We start from the raw sequence: 16,754 nt of genomic DNA, 5'->3' as shown, positions 1-16,754 counted from the left end.
GTAAAACCAGTAATCCAGATAATATATAGTAAAACAAGTAATCCTAGTAATCCAAATAACATATAGTTTGAATAGCACAATGAAACAAATTTCAACAATCAAACACATGAACCTGAACCACTTTCACATTCAAAATACGCTGCAATACCTTCTCCTTTTGCTCTGCCTGTTTATGTGGCTCCTCATATTCCACTCCCTCTGCTTCTTTTTCCTCTTCCACGAGATTCTCCGGCTGATGGATTTTGCATAACCCATGATATAATTCATATTAATGAAATTACACCCAAGAAATCATTAAAACGAGCTCAAAACATATATAAAATATACGCTAAAACCCATAAACACAGTTTACAAAATTCTAATAATGCCCATAAAATTATCCTTGCACTAATTAATCAAATTTTTAATCCGATTTTGTTGGATTTTGCATTACCCATGATATATAATTCATATTAATGAAATTACACTAATTTTCACTCGTTCTTATATTTATAAACATTTATCTTTCCGCAAATATGCTCAACCAAAACAGAGTAGGTGACCTCCTCCACTGATTTCTTCAACACAATCTTCTTCTCATCTCCCCATATCCATTTTATTTCAGTCTCATCCTTCATATAATATCCTCCTCCTAATCAAAACAAATGATTGTGCAAGACGGATTTTACATTACTCATCTTATATCTAATTTTTACATTACAATCTAATTTTTACATTATCCGTGATATATTATTTGTTTTATTGATATTTTATAAAAATAATTTATCAAAAACGGTCATAAAATCGACACGAAACACAAAAAATACAGTGCTGAAAATCATTTTATTATCTCGAAATTAACATCAAATCTTATTTTTAACATTATTCATGATAGAAGCTTTATTTTAATGAAATTTATAATAAAATATCTTACGTTATTTGACTGTTTATAAATATTGTTAATATATAATTATAATAGTTTTATCATTGTATCAAATATCTAGTTATCTTATTAATATATCATGTTTTAATAATATTGTGTTGTCTTAATAAAATAGAAGTTATGTCAGTAGTATCAGTAAATTTAGAAAATATTTTCTGTAACAAAATAAACAAAATACTATATGTTAAATGATAAAATATATTAAAATTTATATGAAACTATATATATATTATTTTATAAAATTTTAAAATTATTAATTAGTTCAGTAATAAATAATTGAATATTTAAACTAATTGATGATTGAAATACAACAAAATCATTTATTCTACTATTTTATTGTTTATATATATATTTTAAGTAGAAAATTTAAGATGAATATATTTATAAATTGTTTGTATTTTTGTAGAAAAATAGAAATAAAATTGTAAGAAAACAATTATGATGAAGAAAAATGTATTATTGGAAGAAAATAGGTTACATGAAAAAAAAATAATAATAATAATAATAAAGGGATCTATCGAAATGTGGAGAAGGAAGAAATAAAATGGAGGCCACAGATAAATAAATAAAAAAGAAAGAAGAGAAAAGAAAGAATAATAAACATAAATTAAAAAAGAAGAAGGATAGTATGGTATTTGCTATGGTAGTGGGGTCTACAAATGAGTAATAAGAAAAGGGAAGGGATAAGAAGAATGGTTTTTTTTCCAGAAGGGTATATGGAGTTAGTCTCCGCAAATTGTTTGTCCTTTCTGTTTTAGCATTGCTATTTTATTATTCTCTGGAGTACCCACTTAAACAAAGAGAAGTCTCTCCAGCCAATAAGATCAATTATCTGGGCTTCAGATAGGCCTTGAAGTACAGGCCTAATAAAGAGAATGATTGGCCCTTGTTTAAATTCTTTGAGCAATCTAAAATATTTTGAATTTTCTCAATATTTTTTTAACTTTACTTTTTTGCTAAAACTTTTTTTTTAACTTTCTCAATATTCCACCCATTTATTTGAAAATTTCCACTTTCCACATACAAGTTCTAATCCATTCAATGTTTTTAAAAACACACACAGTTAACTTGTTAACCAGTTAAAGTGGTCACATCCTTTGAGTATTGTGAGTATTTTCCGATTGTAAAACAAATTCATTATAATAACTTTGGGTTAAACTTATCAAATAAAGTTGTTCAATAGCTTATGATGGGTGATCAACTTAATAAAAAACTGAAAAAAATGCAATTCTAATCATTAACCAACAACAAAATACAACTTTGATCGTCCTTCTTCACGTCTAAATTTCATTCATATGCAATATAACTGAACCAAACGTTTCACACAACAACAAAGAAACCAACTATTGCGGCTTAAGAAGCCAAACAAAGTAAAAGCGTAGAGGATTGATCAAGGGTAGCTTTCTGTGGTCGGAGCCGGTGCATATGATCCAATGAAGACGTCACCGTAGATGAGTCCAGCTAGTGCACCGCCGACAAGTGGACCCACCCAGTAGATCCATATCTGAGAGAAGTCACCACTGACAACAGCTGGTCCGAATGATCTGGCCGGGTTCATAGAGCCTCCGCTGAATGGACCGGCGGCGAGTATGTTGGCACCAACGATGAAACCGATGGCAATAGGAGCAATGGTTCCAAGCGATCCTTTCTTGGGATCAGCGGCTGTGGCGTAAACTGTGTAGACCAGAGCAAAAGTCACCACAATCTCCATCACTATTCCTTCGACCGCTCCTAAACCGGCTGCTACTCCATGGGTCGGTACGCTCTACATAACCGGAGACAAAAATAAAATTTCGGTTAATAAACCATAAGTTATAAATCAAACCGGATATTGAAACCGCCACAACATTTTTTAGTCACGGTCGTTTTGAACAAAGTTATTTGTGTACCTCGCCATTAGTAACGAAGGCTAGGAGGAAACAAGCGACGATGGAGCCAAGGCACTGAGCTATCCAGTAGAAGAAACCGGTGATGACAGTGATATTACCGCCGACTGCGAGGCCGAGAGTCACGGCGGGGTTAAGGTGTCCGCCAGAGATGTTGGCGGCTATGGACACACCAACGAAAAGGGCGAAGGCGTGAGCCACAGCCACGGCGACAAGACCAGCCGGGTCCAAGGCCGCATTGGATGTTATCTTGCCAAAAGCAATAGCAGAGCCAACGCCAGCAAACACGAAGAGAAGAGTTGCGATAAACTCGGATAGGTAAGCCTTAAGAGACGTAACACTAAAGGAATCACCCAAACTTCCAATTGCAATCTTCACCATTTTGATCCCAAAATAGCTTAATACGACTCTATTGACTTTGGTTGGTGATTAGTAGCTTTTTGTGTGTAATTGTGGCTTATGATCGTAGAGGTTTATATAGCAAATTGGTAATGAAGTTGTTAGTCTTACTCTTAGTGGCAGGTCGCCATTGGTTGCCGCCCAAACCGGCAATTATTTAGACTATTCAGTTTGTATTTGAGGGTTAGTGACATCGAAAATGATTAAAGGACAACTAAGAAGTATTTTAAACAATGCTGAGAAAATGATGGATAAGCTATTTTATTTTATAGTATGTAAAGAAGAGAGTATTATGATGTCATGTTGATGTCATGCATTTAAATTAATGCCGTGCCACGCCAATTATGATAAAGGGTCGCATTATTTTTATTTATCTTACCATTTTATTCTATTAGTATGGGACTATGGGAGGTGCTAAATATTAATATGGATTAGGAGATAAATCTGACTAAAAATAAAATCACAAGAAATGAAATGGAGAAGTGTTTAAAAAGGTGCTCCACAATGGTGGTGCCATTAAACAAATTATAAAGCGTATGCTTGTTTAAATTACTTCCTCCGCCCCACTATGAAAGAAACAAAATTTTATATTTTAGTATATGGTTGTGATTATATTGTTTACGTATTGTGTGGTGTAGCAATAATCTAGTGTTCAATAACTAGAACCTAATCTTGTAAGTATGTTCACCTTGCGGTAGAAGATGTTGTTTTAGGAACCAACACTTTTATTTAAATTATCATCTTCCCCAACTCCATTTCCTCATATTCGTATTGTATGACGAATACGTTTCTTTTGCTTTTGTAGATTATGATCCAAAGTCTTAAATTTGAATAGTTTTGTTGCAAACTTACAAAACAACGTACCGATAGAATCAATCACCTTATCATCAACTGAAATAAGATACCTAGATCATCATCCAGTAGAAGCTTTCTCGCTTTTCATAATCATATGGAAAGGAGAGTGCTTGCTAATTGTCTTAGTGATGTAATATGTTAGGCAAAATGTGTTTGATTGGTCGATTTTAAATCATAAGAAATACAAAACCTTTATAATCTGAAACCAATATTTTTATTCTTTCCTTGGTTTCAAATAACCAGTGGCACATAATAATACAACAAGGAGATGAAGAGAAAAAATGGAGGTAAAGGTTGTGTAGAAGAATGATAATGAGATACGAATCAAAAGTCCGCAGAGCCAGGTGAGCGCGGGAAAGGAATAACGTCTCTGATATTATCAATTCCAGTGGCAAATTGGACCAGCCTCTCGAACCCTAGTCCAAATCCTGCGTGAGGAACTAACAACATACACACACACAATAACAAAAAAAGAAAAACACTTCATCAGACTCATCAAGTTTCTATCCTTTTTCTTAACCACTCAAAGAAGAAGATTCAAGGAGAAGAAAGGAGAGACCTGAACCATAGCGACGGAGGTCGAGGTACCACCAGTAGCTCTCTTTGTCGAGTTTCAACTCATCAAGCCTCGCTTCCAACACTTCAAGTCTTTCCTCTCTTTGGCTTCCACCTATCAGCTCCCCTATCTTTTCTTCCCAAAACCCCCACATCGTTCGTTCATTCATTAACAACCTTTTCTTATATAACCAGTGCGTGATAATATTAAATCTTACCCGAGGCACGAGCATATCCATTGCAGCCACTGTCTTCCCATCATCATTCTCACGCATGTAAAACGCTTTTATCTCCTTTGGATAATCTCTTATTATCACAGGGCGACCACCAAATGCCTCTTCTGTTATATACCTCTCATGCTCGCTCTGCAAATCCAGTCCCCACTTCACCTACAAGAAACCAGATCTATGAGAAAAGGCAATGCATAAATGAAAGCAGCTCAAAAAATATTTATCTGAATGGAGAATGTATGTACCGGGAAATCAAATTTCTTGTTTGCTTTCAGAAGAAGTTCAATGGCGTCTGTGTAACTCAGCTGTAGAAATTCTTTTTCAACTACGTCCTTAGATTGTAAAAAACAATCAAATAGTTATCAGCAGTGCAAACTACATAAACATTCTTTTTCTGATCACAAATCAGAGAAGACATACACTCAAGCGATGAATGATTCCTTTCTCAATCCATGTATCAAAAAACTCCATGTCTTCCTTGCAGTTTTCAAGAACGTATTTTACCTATCAAGAGATATATTAGAATCATATTAGTTGTAGATGACGTTAGAAGCTCATATACAGCTTGAAGGAAGAAAATATAAAGCGAGAGAGAAACATACGACGTACTGGAGGTAGGCGGTGGCACAGGCCATGTCATCATCCAGATCAGCAAAAGCAAGTTCTGGTTCAATCATCTTTATATTTTGTAGAAAGAGAGGGTCTTTATTTAGAAAAGTGTACACAAGAAAGAAAAATTCAATTGTGAGGTAAGATGAAAGTAACGCTGACCCAGAATTCAGCCAAGTGCCTGGAGGTGTTGGAGTTCTCAGCTCGAAATGTAGGACCAAATGTGTATATCTGTAGAGAGAGTCATACGGATAAGAAATTTTTAGACACTTACTAACTAGAATCTAGCTCATATGTCACTACTCGAGGAAAGTGATGTTTTACATCTGAGAGAGCGGTGGCATAAGTTTCTCCATTGAGTTGGCCAGAGACGGTCAAGAAGGCTGGTTTCCCAAAGAAGTCCTGAGGAGTGAATACAGCCATGCAATCTGTTACAGTTGCAAGCAAGATAATCTCTTACTAAGATAAAAGAAACAGGATCTAGAGCAATACCTGAGACCAATCGACCAACCCTCCCTTAGTTTTCGGAATTGCATCGATGGAAGTATCGGCGGTCTCATGGGAGCTTGGAATCTAAAACAATCAAGGTATTAATAGGCTATTCATTCTTACAGAGTATTTTTGACGTAGGAGAGAGAGGAAAAGTACTTACGAGGGTGGTGACACAAAACTGTTCTCCAGCGCCTTCACAATCGGAGGCAGTGATAATAGGGCTTGCCACCCAGACAAAACCACTTTCTTGAAAGAACTTGTGTGTAGCATATGCCAGAGTATTCCTAACTCTAGCCACCTGATAACAAGATGTTATGAATATTCAAGAACACACAGAATGTGATCATTTCTCCGGTCTTGAGTTTAGGGACACCATACAAAGTAAATGAAAGAGAGAAACAATAACCGCGCCAAAAGTATTGGTTCTGGGACGAAGATGAGACTTGGTTCTCAAAAACTCCCGGCTGACCCTCTTCTTCTGGATGGGATAGGAAGAGTCACACTTTCCAACCTAAAAGAGATAAAAAAAAGTGACAAAGATTCATTGAATATTACTTCAAATCTAAATGGAGTTTCCAAGAAGCAAAAAAAAAAAAAGAGAGTACCAACCAGAATGATTTTGTGAACCTTGAGTTCCACCTTTTGCTTAGTCCCCTGACTCGCCACAATAGTACCTTGTACAGATACAGATGCTCCAGTCAATACCGAACCACCTTCCACCTATTATTAAAAGCCTTCCCAAAGTCAAAAGTCAATAAGCAATGAAAAAAACGTCTCTTTTTTTTCAGGTCACAGTGATTGATTTACCTTACCTGATCATATCCCTCTGCGTCAGGATTCATCACACATTGCAAGTTTGATAAGCAAGAACCATCGTTTATCTCGATGAACGTGACACTGCTCTGAGACCGAAGCGTTCGAACCCAACCCGTAACGCTGAGGCTCTGCCCCACCCGACCCAGACCTTCGTCTCCTCCTCCTTTCACTTCGGCTATCCTCAGCTTCTTCCTGAATTCTCCCACTTTGCTCCCGAACCGATGCTCGTGATTGTTCTCTACCTTGACTCCGTCACCGGAACTGGGAGATTGAGATGTAGCGGTGCAAAAGCAGCATCTCCGGCGAGCATTCGCCGGAGAAACTTGGAGAAGCGGGAGGCGGCGTAGAGAGCGGTGGAGAGAGTAAGGAGAAGGATTGGAGATAGGGAAGAAGGATAAGAATCGGAGAGTGGAGAATGGAGTGAGACGGAGTGACGTCGCCGGCAGAAACGCCGCCGCCATTGCACTTCGCCGGTGATTTGAAGTATTCTTCTGATAAAATGAATTCACTAAAAAGTCTCTCTCGTTTGGTTTCTTATCATCATTAAATTGGGCCTATTGCATTTTTAAGCCCATTTTAATATGTTTAATAATTGGGCTTGACGAGGAATAAACTGAGAGCAAATAAAATCGAAGAAACCACGCGAATGGTTCCATCACTTGAGGTTGAGAGATTTGAATGTAAACATTTGGTATTTACAAAAGTATATTTATATTAGTTTTCATATTGAACATCAAAGTCAAGATGGCCGAGTTGGTCTAAGGCGCCCGCTTCAGGTGCGGGTCCGAAAGGGCGTGGGTTCAAATCCCACTCTTGACAACATTTCTTTTTAGTTTTTTCTTTCCTTTTGCTATTTATTTAAATCCTGTTAATGTTGATGACTTTAGCACCGGTGAAAGGATGGATATTCAATCTTAAGCTAAATTATTTAAGTTAAGAAGTAGTAAAGAATATTGTATATAATGAATGTAAGAAAATAAAAATTATAAAATGTTGTTGGATCATTCTGGTGGAGGGTCACGCATAATGAACAGTGAGGCTCGATGCTTAGCTCTAGAATGGTTGACTACGAGGGTAAAAACTAAGTCAACACGTGGAGAAAAGGGTCCCACATCCACATGGTAGCAGTTGAGATGTTGACCAAATGACCCTAAACCAAACCCAACCCAATCCAACAACTAGCAAACGGTTCTCTCACAGACCGGTGAGGTTGCTCACCTGCATTCACTCCTCTTTGCCTCCAATGTCCTTTCCGTTTTTTTATTACACTCCTACATGGTTCCGCCTGTTAGTGCAAGTACAAGACAATAACTCCAAACGTAATTAAGCTCTAAAACATTCAATTATTTACTTACTTTTAGGTTCAAGATACCTACCCAATAGTAGTTGTAAAATATACATAGAAAGACAGAGAGAAAGAGAGAGAGAAGTGATGGTAAAGAAGTTGAGTTGGTGGAAACAAAGGGAGGCGAGACAGGTGTGAACCGGCTGTTGTTGATTCTCATTTCTCACCATTACTAAACCCATGAAGTTTCAACTAGTTACCCTGTGTAAACTAGTTTTGTTCCTCACCTTTTTTAAAGACAAGGAGCACCATAGTTGCATCTTGCATTCATCTAATGTCGTGTAGACCATTAACTCTCTTAAATAAAACATTTTTTACACTAAAAAGAAGAAAAACGGCAAATGATAACGTCTAAGCATAATATGAACTAAAAAAGTGTAATAGAAAAGTTACCATCTCTCTATAAGACAGCTTAACCAACAAAGCTAACCCCACTTTCACTTCATATTTAATCTCTCTTCCTCTCCTCTTCTTTCATCAACCATCTGCTTCTCTTAACATCTGAGTATTTTCCCATCAATGAGCATCTCAATGATGAAGTTCTTGAATCAAACCCTTTGTCTCTCTCTTGTCCTCTCCATATCCATGACTACTCTGTCCTTTGCTCAGACATGTTCCAAATACAAATTCTCCAGCAACAACGTCTTTGCTTCCTGCAACGACCTTCCTTTTCTTGATTCTTTCCTCCACTACACTTACGATTCTTCCACCGGGACCCTCCACATCGCTTACCGCCACACCAAGCTCACCTCTGGCAAATGGGTCGCTTGGGCCGTGAACCCGACGTCTACGGGAATGGTGGGAGCTCAGGCCATCGTGGCTTATCCACAGTCAGACGGCACCGTCAGGGTTTACACTTCCCCTATCAGAAGCTACCAGACAAGTCTACAGGAGGGTGATCTGAGTTTCAACGTCTCCGGGTTGTCTGCGACTTACGAGAACAACGAGATGGTTGTGTTGGCGAGTCTGAGTCTTCCACAGGTTGGTGGAACCATTAACACTGTGTGGCAAGATGGGTCAATGTCTGGGAACAGTCCTCTGCCTCATCCAACTTCTGGCAACAATGTCCGCTCCGTGTCCACTCTCAATGTGGTCTCCGGTGTTTCTGCAGCCGCCGGAGGTGCTGGAGGGAGTTCCAAGCTCCGTAAACGCAACGTGAGTTGATTCTTCTAGCTGTTGACATTGTTTCCTATTTATTTATTTTTTTTTATTCGGAAAACAGAGAATAATCATGATTGGTTTTGGTAATTAACTAATAATAATAGATACATGGAATATTGAACGGAGTGAGCTGGGGAATCATGATGCCAGTAGGTGCAATCATTGCTCGCTACTTGAGAGTTGCCAAATCAGCAAACCCTGCTTGGTTCTACATTCACGTTTTCTGCCAGGCTTCTGCTTACATCATCGGTGTGGCGGGATGGGCCACTGGTCTCAAACTAGGTGGCGACTCACCAGGGATCACATATAGCACCCACCGTTCTATCGGGATTGCTCTCTTCTCCCTAGCAACAGTCCAGGTATAACAATTAATACACATCCCAAAAGTAAACCAGTAAAACATATAGCAGCTGATGAATCATTTTCTTGTGTTACTATATTAGGTGTTTGCCATGTTTCTGAGGCCGAAACCAGAGCACAAACACAGGCTCTACTGGAACATATACCACCACTCCATAGGCTACACGTTGATCATCCTGGGGGTGGTTAACGTGTTCAAAGGGCTAGACATATTGAATCCTAAGAAGCAGTGGAAAAACGCCTACACTGGTATCATCGTTGCTCTCGCCATTGTGGCCGCTCTGCTCGAACCCTTCACTTGGTATGTGGTCATTAAGAGAAGGAAACTAGAGGAATCTGCTAAATCGGTCCCGCATGGAGCATCCAACGGCACTCGGTCTCAGTATGCTTAAGACTAGCACTAGAGTTGTTTACTTTTCTCTGTGCATAGAGAGTGTTTTTTTTAATGGTTTGTCTGCTTATCTATCCATTTTCAGTAGGTTAATGTCGAGTTTCCATTTGCATTTATGATTTTATTGAGAAGTGGGGCTTTAGCCTCTATTTTCCCTTCTGAACAGAGAAATAACAATGCCATTTTATTTTATCGACACTAAAGGAGGTGTACATACATAATCTAAAAGACGCAGGCCAGACAATACTCAATATAGCTTAGACACAGAGATGGAGACATTACCTAATACGTAAGAACAATCTTTCATGCTCCAAAAATTGGCTTTCTATCATTTTATCAACAACATTGCTTGAAGCTGCATTACGCAAATCACTTATCATAATCTTATTGACACACAAAGTGTGCAGAAACATTACCCTCTCATCACATCATTCTTCTGTTTTGTCAAAGATCTAACGAACTCAAGAGTTGGAATTATTCTGCATTAACAAGCATTTACATAACACATATTTTGAAAACATCCGTGGTATACTGGCATAGTGAGATGGATGATCATAATTCAAAAAGAAAAGAAAACAAAATTATAAATATTGAAGCAGATAAAGAGAGAGATGATGCTCAAAGTCCCAACTGGCTCTGCATCTCCAATATAGTCTTTGCCGATTTCTGCAGCTTCTCAGCCTCTTCATCAGTCATATTCACATTACTCACTGACACCACACCGTTACGTCCAAGCAGAGCCGGGAGGCTGAGGAATACGTCACCACCCTCAACACCATAAAATCCACGTGCAAGCACCGTGACTGGATGGATCTTACGCTGGTCCCGGAGGATGGTGCGAGCCAGGTTGGCGACAGAGTAGCCAATGGCCCAAGAAGTGTAGCCCTTGAGTTTAATAACTTCATAGGCACTGCCAACGACGGTCTGGTGAATGTCCTCGAGGGTTTGTTTCTCGTAAGCGATCTGTTGCTTGTCCAAGAAGCTTAGCACAGGGATGCCTCCCACACTTATGCTTGACCACAACGCCACCGAGCTATCTCCATGCTCTCCCACTATGAATGCCTACAACAACAGCCATTTGATCAATCATCGTATAGCAAAATGAAATGAAGACACTGTACAAACTAGGCATTAAAAAAATTTGGAATAAATCATCCTACATGGTATATTTGAAAACCCAACCCGAAGGCCAAAAGATTTGAAAATCAGAAAATGACCTGAAAAGTCTCAACACCAATATTTGATGAATTATTATCTGAAATAAGTATTTTAAATTGGTTAACAAAAAAAGTATTTTAAATCAATTTCTTGTATTTTAATGTGATATTTAAAATACATAAACTATATTATTAACTGATTTTGAAATGAGTTGAGTTCCAAAATAGATCCTAAACATAGCTATAATATATAGAGGTTGAATTCAAAAATCCTGAAAAAAAACTATTTGAAATATTCAACTGGAACTGACCTGCACGTCCTGAGCATTGACGTCGAGATGATCTGCGATCAAGAAGCGGAACCGAGACGAGTCGAGATTAGTACCAGACCCGATCACTCGATTCACCGGGAAACCGGAGAGCTTCCACGCCACGTAAGTCAACACATCGACGGGATTGGAGACGATGAGCAAGATCGAATCCGGAGACGACTTAGCGAGCGGAGGGATGATGTGGCGGAAGAGAGCGACGTTTCTCTGAAGGAGATTGAGCCTAGACTCCCCCGGGTTCTGCCTCGCACCGGCCGTGACGATGCAGAGATCCGATCCCGCGGTGACGTCGTAGTCAACGGAGGCGCTGAACTTAGTGCGGGGGAGGAAAGCGGCGGCGTGCTGGAGATCGAGCATCTCGCCTCGGAGCTTATCGGGCTTGGCGTCGACGAGTGCGATCTCGTCGGCGAGGTCTTGAGTGAGGATGGTTTGAGCGATGGCCATTCCGACGTTTCCGACGCCGACGATGGAGATTTTGGTGCAGCGGTTGGAAGGGATGGGAGGATCGGAGTTGAGGATGGGTTTGAAGAAGGCGCTGGTGAGATCCAACCCACCAGGACCAAACGATGAAACGGACACGGTCTTCTCCATTACAAATCAAACTTGCTTGCTTTGTTTTTTTTTCTAGTTTGGATTTGAATGTCTGAGTGGGAAGTGTACTTATAGGGGGAAAGGAATAATTATCACATTTTAAAATTTTCTCTTTTTATTTTCAGAACTAGGTGTTGTGCCCGCTCAAGCGGGCCTAATCATTTTACAATTACCAACTAAATATCATGATAAGTTATTGGTTATGATCTTTAAGTTTTTAATAGAATATCAAATTATTTATATATGAAATTTATGTACTAAAATACATATATTCATTATTTCGTTAATTTCTTGAAAGCTCTCATATATATAGTAGAAATATTTTCACTATATATTTTTGCAACTAATTTTATTTATAATTGAAAGATATTCTTTTTAGATGATAATATATATATAGAAATCATTTTTTAATCTTTACTAATAATATTCTTGGATAATAACAAAATTGTATATGAATTATCTTTTTATTTTAATAATATGTTTATTATATCAGTTTTAGTGAGTTATCTGATTTCATAAAGATTAAATTCATTTTTATGTTTGGGTTTTATTATATTAAATCATAATTACAAAATATTTTATAGTTACTCATTAATATATGCGTTACTAACTAAAAGACTATGATAATAAATTATTATTTTATTTCATTTGAAAATTCTTACACTTTAATTATATTTTTTTTTGAAATTTCTTTGTACACATATTTATTATATAGAAATAAATTTTGAAATTCACTTAATATTCTCTTTTCAAATATATAAAACTAAAAAATTTATTCGTTTAATATTTAGTTATATACTTTTTGTTTTCAACTTTATATTTTATAAAAAAAATTCAGATAACAACACAACATACATATAGGAATTGTATTTATATTTTAAAATATTTTTAGATTTTGGATAAATCTTATTATTATTAATTTTAATCAATTATATAATTAAATAAATTAATTTTCGTTTTTATTTTTAGCTTAATATTCTTTTTCAATTATATAAAATTAAAAAAATTATTTGATTAATATTTAGTTATATAATTTATGTTTTCAACTTTATATTTTTAAAACAAATTCAGATAACAACACAACATACATATAGGAATTATATTTATATTTTAATATATTTTTAGATTTTGGATAAATCTTACTATTCTTAATTTTAATCAATTATCTAATTAAATAAATTAATTTTCGTTTTTATTTTTAGATTAGTTATATATTTTATTCATTAAGGGTAGTATCGATATTAACCACTCTAACTTTTAACGTGGAGGCTCCGTTGCGAAAAATTACTTCGCAAATAATAGTATAGATTATCTAATACGTATCTTTGATTTGAACCTCCTCTGTACTTTTTTAGAAATAATGTTTTCTATTTTACGCATACTAAGAACAGTTAAACATTTTTTTATCTATTTTTATTTTAGTTTAGTTAGTTTAATAGTTTATTTGTTTTCAATAAACTATCATAATTTTATATTTTGATTTATATTTTACTTTTTACTATAACATTAATTTTTCTAATATAGAGACAAAAGCTAAAATATCAATTATTTAAATCTAGAAGAGAGATACTATTTATCTTAACGTATTGTTCAAGTCTCATTTATTTTAATATAGTTTACTGTTAGAAACAGACCTCGGCCCACTGTTTGGGTGTTTGCTATAGCAAATTCTTTTTCTCTAGATGGTTTTAGCATTTAGAATCCTATTAACGAAACCCTGGAAAGAATCAAAAGTGGGTTTTTGTTGAAATGGTAAAATTATTACTTAGAATCGGTCTAAACGACTTGCTAACTTTGCTATTGCAAAGATCAAGAAGATTGAATAGTATAAAGGTCCGAGTCTTCAATTTAGTTAAGACCAAACATTAACGTATAATAACTTTTGACAATGCAGCTGCATGCTATTAATACTAGTTGGCTTTTATGCAATTTAAGAGGATTGGCATGGAGGACAAAATTTTGGAAGAGTCATCTTTACTTGTCAAGAAAGAAAAGTTGATAGTTTGACCTGTGCATCAACCGACAAAGAATGCAATATTATTGCTAATCAACTTGGTTTTAATTATCAAGTGCGAAAAGGTAATTTAACTCTTTTATCCTTCACATTAAGTGCTTTTAATGTAAGGTGGGAATGAGTTCACGTGTGGCACACTGAGAAGAAGGATGAGTGAAAGGGATGCAATTATTGATCCTATAGAATATTCTCTGTCTCTCCATTCATCAATCTTTTCCATCTTTGTGATGAGAATCATGAGATAGAGCCATGCATGCATGCATCTCCTCATGTTGACGATCCCAAGTATGAAGTACCTAACTTTCTATGTTCTTCCTATGCGCACTAATTGACGCTTCTTTTACTTCCACCGCCCTCACCAAACACTTCATTCCGATCCCCATGTATCGTGTTGCAAAAGCATTCCGCCAGTATGTCAATATGTCATATACCATCGAAGGAGTCTCCTTTGTTCCAATGGTTTTTGCCTCAGACGCCTCGTACTAGTTCACAAAAGTTTGGCTGAAAAAAAAAAGAAGTTTGGCTGATACGGTACATCGTGCTTGCTTCTAGAGTTCTACCGCGACTAGGTAAACTCTTTATTTGCTATATCGCCTAGCTCTTTAAGAACTTCGAAGAGCCAATGGCGGTGGAGCCATTTATGGCAGAGATCTAATAAAAAAGAAAGTTTGTTATTGAATTGACCGAAAAAGAAAGTTACAGCTCTCTTATATATGAGAGATAAAGAGAAATGGTTTGATCACATTTTGATCATAACCGAACTAATAGACTCGGTTTAACATAAGCCGGACTATACAATATTATTTTATCTAATAAGATCAACTCCTAACCAAACTACTTCAGCAGTAATTCTCCATCAATGCATCGTTTATACTTTATAGCCTTCACTAACTTCTTAAGTGAGCAAGGTTTCATGTTAGCAAGAGCAACATCAATGGAAGGAAGCCCCCAACAATTAGGTGGCTCTCCACTTGTCCAGAGGCCAAGTGATTAGCGAAGTCCCCTCGTTGCTGTCAAATTCTAAAATCCCATTCAAATCTCCCTTTTGTATCAAGCAGTCAATGGGCTTTAATCTAAAGAGGCTTTTCTATGGCCCTTACGTCTTCGTCTCCCACCACGCGATCTGCGCTCACAAACCAAATTAGAAATTAAAGCTGGTTTAGTATAATGATCTGATTAATTTTGAAGAACCGGTCTAGCAGCCAACACCCCTCCACAACCTCCTCCTTCCCTCGTGAAATCTCAGGCTAAATTCGTCGTGGGTTTTCTTATGGTAATTAGGGTTTCTGTTGTGTTCCTCTGATACCCATCTAAGAACACATTTCTAAGCTGCAAGCTTTCAATTTGTTCGATTAGAGTTGATCATCGATACGGATATGGTTAGGTTTCTGGGTTCTTCCACTGCGATCCAACACCATACCAAGTCGATCCCACTCTTAATTATCCGAAGATTCTCGCTTCCTTCAACGAGGAAAGACCCCGACCTCGAATCCGCTCTCTCACGCAACAAGAGATGGATAGTCAACAGCCGCCTCAAAAACATCATCCTGAGATGTCCCAACCAGGTCGCACCGGTTAAGTTTCTACAGAAGAAGTTCAAAACCCTCGATCTCCAAGGGAAGGCCCTGAACTGGCTTAAGAAGTACCCTTGCTGTTTCGACGTCTACCTCGACGAGGATGAGTATTACTGTCGTTTGACGAAGCCCATGATGGCCCTCGTGGAAGAAGAGGAGCTTGTTAAAGAGGCCCAAGAGCCTGTTTTGGCTGATAGGCTTGCGAAGCTGCTTATGATGAGTGTTCACCAGCGTCTTAACGTGGTGATGGTGAAGCTTAATGAGTTTTTTTTTTTTTGCTAAAATTTTAAAGCTAAAATTTTAAAGCTTCACCATGAGTTGAAAAGGAGTCTTGGGTTTGGGGATGATTATGTTGTTAGGATTGTGGCGAAGTACGGGGATGTGTTTCGGTTGGTGAATTATAGCGGGAGGAAGAGTTCGATGGAGATTGAGCTTTTGTCTTGGAAGCCTGAGCTGGCTGTTTCCGCTGTGGAAGCAGCAGCAGCGGGGAAAAGAAAACAAATGTAAATTATTGGCATAAAGGCAACTTCTGTGAAACTGCAGTCACAGAATGGATGGATCCCCACCTTTGCTTCCTTTTGTTACTTCGTTTATCACGAACACCATTTTCTTAAAAAAAAATATCGATGCTCTAACGATAAGCATCGGATTAACATTTGAGCTGAACCTGGCAAATTAACAATGTTTCTCTTAACTAATCTTCATGTTTAAGTTATTTAAAATTGTATACTCGTATTTGAGGAGTTTGCTATTTGAGCATTTCCAACCCAACTGCATTCTCCACTCCATTTTGCAGTAGTGAACAAAAAATAAAAACATTATTCCATTTATAGAGTAATGCTTTTATTTTTTGTTCATCACTCCATTTCTCACTCTATTTACTCTATAAATGGAGTAGAATATGGAGTGGGAATGGATATGCTCTTAGGTAAATGTGATTGTTAGCTGTATAAAATATAACGATTAAAACAGTTGTTAGCGTTTTGAACTTTCTTTTTTTCTTTATAAAACTATTGTATTCTGTATGTCTTTTGATGATCTCTATTAATAGAAATCAAGCATCTCTAA

General features: G+C 37.0%; 5 protein-coding genes and 1 non-coding gene across 7 annotated transcripts; 3 read left to right on the top strand and 3 right to left on the bottom strand.

Annotated features, from left to right (window-relative positions):
• Positions 1-2,175: 2,175 nt before the first annotated feature.
• On the bottom strand, positions 2,176-3,241 carry LOC108841651 (probable aquaporin TIP2-2). Its single transcript, XM_018614406.2, has 2 exons — positions 2,812-3,241; positions 2,176-2,687 (listed from the first exon to the last, which is right to left on the bottom strand). Exons 1-2 carry the CDS (start codon positions 3,187-3,189, stop codon positions 2,313-2,315), a joined length of 753 nt encoding a protein of 250 aa, XP_018469908.2. The 5' UTR covers positions 3,190-3,241; the 3' UTR covers positions 2,176-2,312.
• A 959-nt stretch (positions 3,242-4,200) lies between these two features.
• On the bottom strand, positions 4,201-7,276 carry LOC108822661 (asparagine--tRNA ligase, chloroplastic/mitochondrial). 2 transcript variants are annotated; one of them, XM_057003029.1, is made up of 13 exons: positions 6,761-7,276; positions 6,558-6,668; positions 6,355-6,459; positions 6,109-6,246; positions 5,949-6,029; positions 5,781-5,858; positions 5,619-5,687; positions 5,450-5,524; positions 5,264-5,351; positions 5,093-5,172; positions 4,836-5,006; positions 4,622-4,748; positions 4,201-4,502 (listed from the first exon to the last, which is right to left on the bottom strand). In XM_057003029.1, exons 1-13 carry the CDS (start codon positions 7,223-7,225, stop codon positions 4,387-4,389), a joined length of 1,704 nt encoding a protein of 567 aa, XP_056859009.1. In that variant the 5' UTR covers positions 7,226-7,276; the 3' UTR covers positions 4,201-4,386. The 2 variants fall into 2 exon arrangements, with proteins under 2 accessions (XP_056859009.1, XP_018451303.2); XM_018595801.2 differs by having other exon boundaries at positions 5,093-5,179; positions 5,268-5,351.
• A 226-nt stretch (positions 7,277-7,502) lies between these two features.
• On the top strand, positions 7,503-7,583 carry TRNAL-CAG (transfer RNA leucine (anticodon CAG)). The gene has a single exon. It is a non-coding gene; the product is annotated as a tRNA-Leu (tRNA).
• An 854-nt stretch (positions 7,584-8,437) lies between these two features.
• LOC108827970 (cytochrome b561 and DOMON domain-containing protein At4g17280) lies at positions 8,438-10,177 on the top strand. The gene is made up of 3 exons (XM_018601502.2): positions 8,438-9,264; positions 9,375-9,629; positions 9,714-10,177. The coding sequence occupies exons 1-3, from the start codon at positions 8,629-8,631 to the stop codon at positions 10,020-10,022; spliced, it is 1,200 nt and encodes a 399-aa protein (XP_018457004.1). The 5' UTR covers positions 8,438-8,628; the 3' UTR covers positions 10,023-10,177.
• Positions 10,178-10,374: 197 nt separating this feature from the next.
• Positions 10,375-12,119, bottom strand: LOC108840665 (L-lactate dehydrogenase B-like). Its single transcript, XM_018613493.2, has 2 exons — positions 11,490-12,119; positions 10,375-11,083 (listed from the first exon to the last, which is right to left on the bottom strand). The coding sequence occupies exons 1-2, from the start codon at positions 12,096-12,098 to the stop codon at positions 10,640-10,642; spliced, it is 1,053 nt and encodes a 350-aa protein (XP_018468995.1). The 5' UTR covers positions 12,099-12,119; the 3' UTR covers positions 10,375-10,639.
• Positions 12,120-15,488: 3,369 nt separating this feature from the next.
• LOC108839407 (uncharacterized) lies at positions 15,489-16,193 on the top strand. Its single transcript, XM_057004309.1, has 2 exons — positions 15,489-15,949; positions 16,046-16,193. The coding sequence occupies exons 1-2, from the start codon at positions 15,489-15,491 to the stop codon at positions 16,191-16,193; spliced, it is 609 nt and encodes a 202-aa protein (XP_056860289.1).
• Positions 16,194-16,754: the final 561 nt, after the last annotated feature.

This window comes from Raphanus sativus, chromosome 2, assembly GCF_000801105.2.
Source record: "Raphanus sativus cultivar WK10039 chromosome 2, ASM80110v3, whole genome shotgun sequence".
Classification (NCBI taxonomy): Eukaryota; Viridiplantae; Streptophyta; class Magnoliopsida; order Brassicales; family Brassicaceae; genus Raphanus; species Raphanus sativus.
This window is presented reverse-complemented; position numbering and strand designations above follow the sequence as displayed.

Excerpts from the sequence above, each read along its gene's own strand:
- LOC108841651 (XM_018614406.2), bottom strand. The coding sequence starts at position 3,189 with ATGGTGAAGATTGCAATTGGAAGTTTGGGTGATTCCTTTAGTGTTACG. Across the intron at positions 2,688-2,811 it reads CCTTCGTTACTAATGGCGAG|AGCGTACCGACCCATGGAGT; the intron begins GTACACAAATAA and ends CCGGTTATGTAG.
- LOC108822661 (XM_018595801.2), bottom strand. The coding sequence starts at position 7,225 with ATGGCGGCGGCGTTTCTGCCGGCGACGTCACTCCGTCTCACTCCATTC. Across the intron at positions 6,030-6,108 it reads AGTTTTGTGTCACCACCCTC|ATTCCAAGCTCCCATGAGAC; the intron begins GTAAGTACTTTT and ends TGATTGTTTTAG. Across the intron at positions 5,007-5,092 it reads ACAAGAAATTTGATTTCCCG|GTGAAGTGGGGACTGGATTT; the intron begins GTACATACATTC and ends GGTTTCTTGTAG.
- LOC108827970 (XM_018601502.2), top strand. The coding sequence starts at position 8,629 with ATGAGCATCTCAATGATGAAGTTCTTGAATCAAACCCTTTGTCTCTCT. Across the intron at positions 9,265-9,374 it reads CCAAGCTCCGTAAACGCAAC|ATACATGGAATATTGAACGG; the intron begins GTGAGTTGATTC and ends TAATAATAATAG. Across the intron at positions 9,630-9,713 it reads TCTCCCTAGCAACAGTCCAG|GTGTTTGCCATGTTTCTGAG; the intron begins GTATAACAATTA and ends TTACTATATTAG.
- LOC108840665 (XM_018613493.2), bottom strand. The coding sequence starts at position 12,098 with ATGGAGAAGACCGTGTCCGTTTCATCGTTTGGTCCTGGTGGGTTGGAT. Across the intron at positions 11,084-11,489 it reads TCAATGCTCAGGACGTGCAG|GCATTCATAGTGGGAGAGCA; the intron begins GTCAGTTCCAGT and ends CTGTTGTTGTAG.
- LOC108839407 (XM_057004309.1), top strand. The coding sequence starts at position 15,489 with ATGGTTAGGTTTCTGGGTTCTTCCACTGCGATCCAACACCATACCAAG. Across the intron at positions 15,950-16,045 it reads GTGATGGTGAAGCTTAATGA|GATTGTGGCGAAGTACGGGG; the intron begins GTTTTTTTTTTT and ends TTATGTTGTTAG.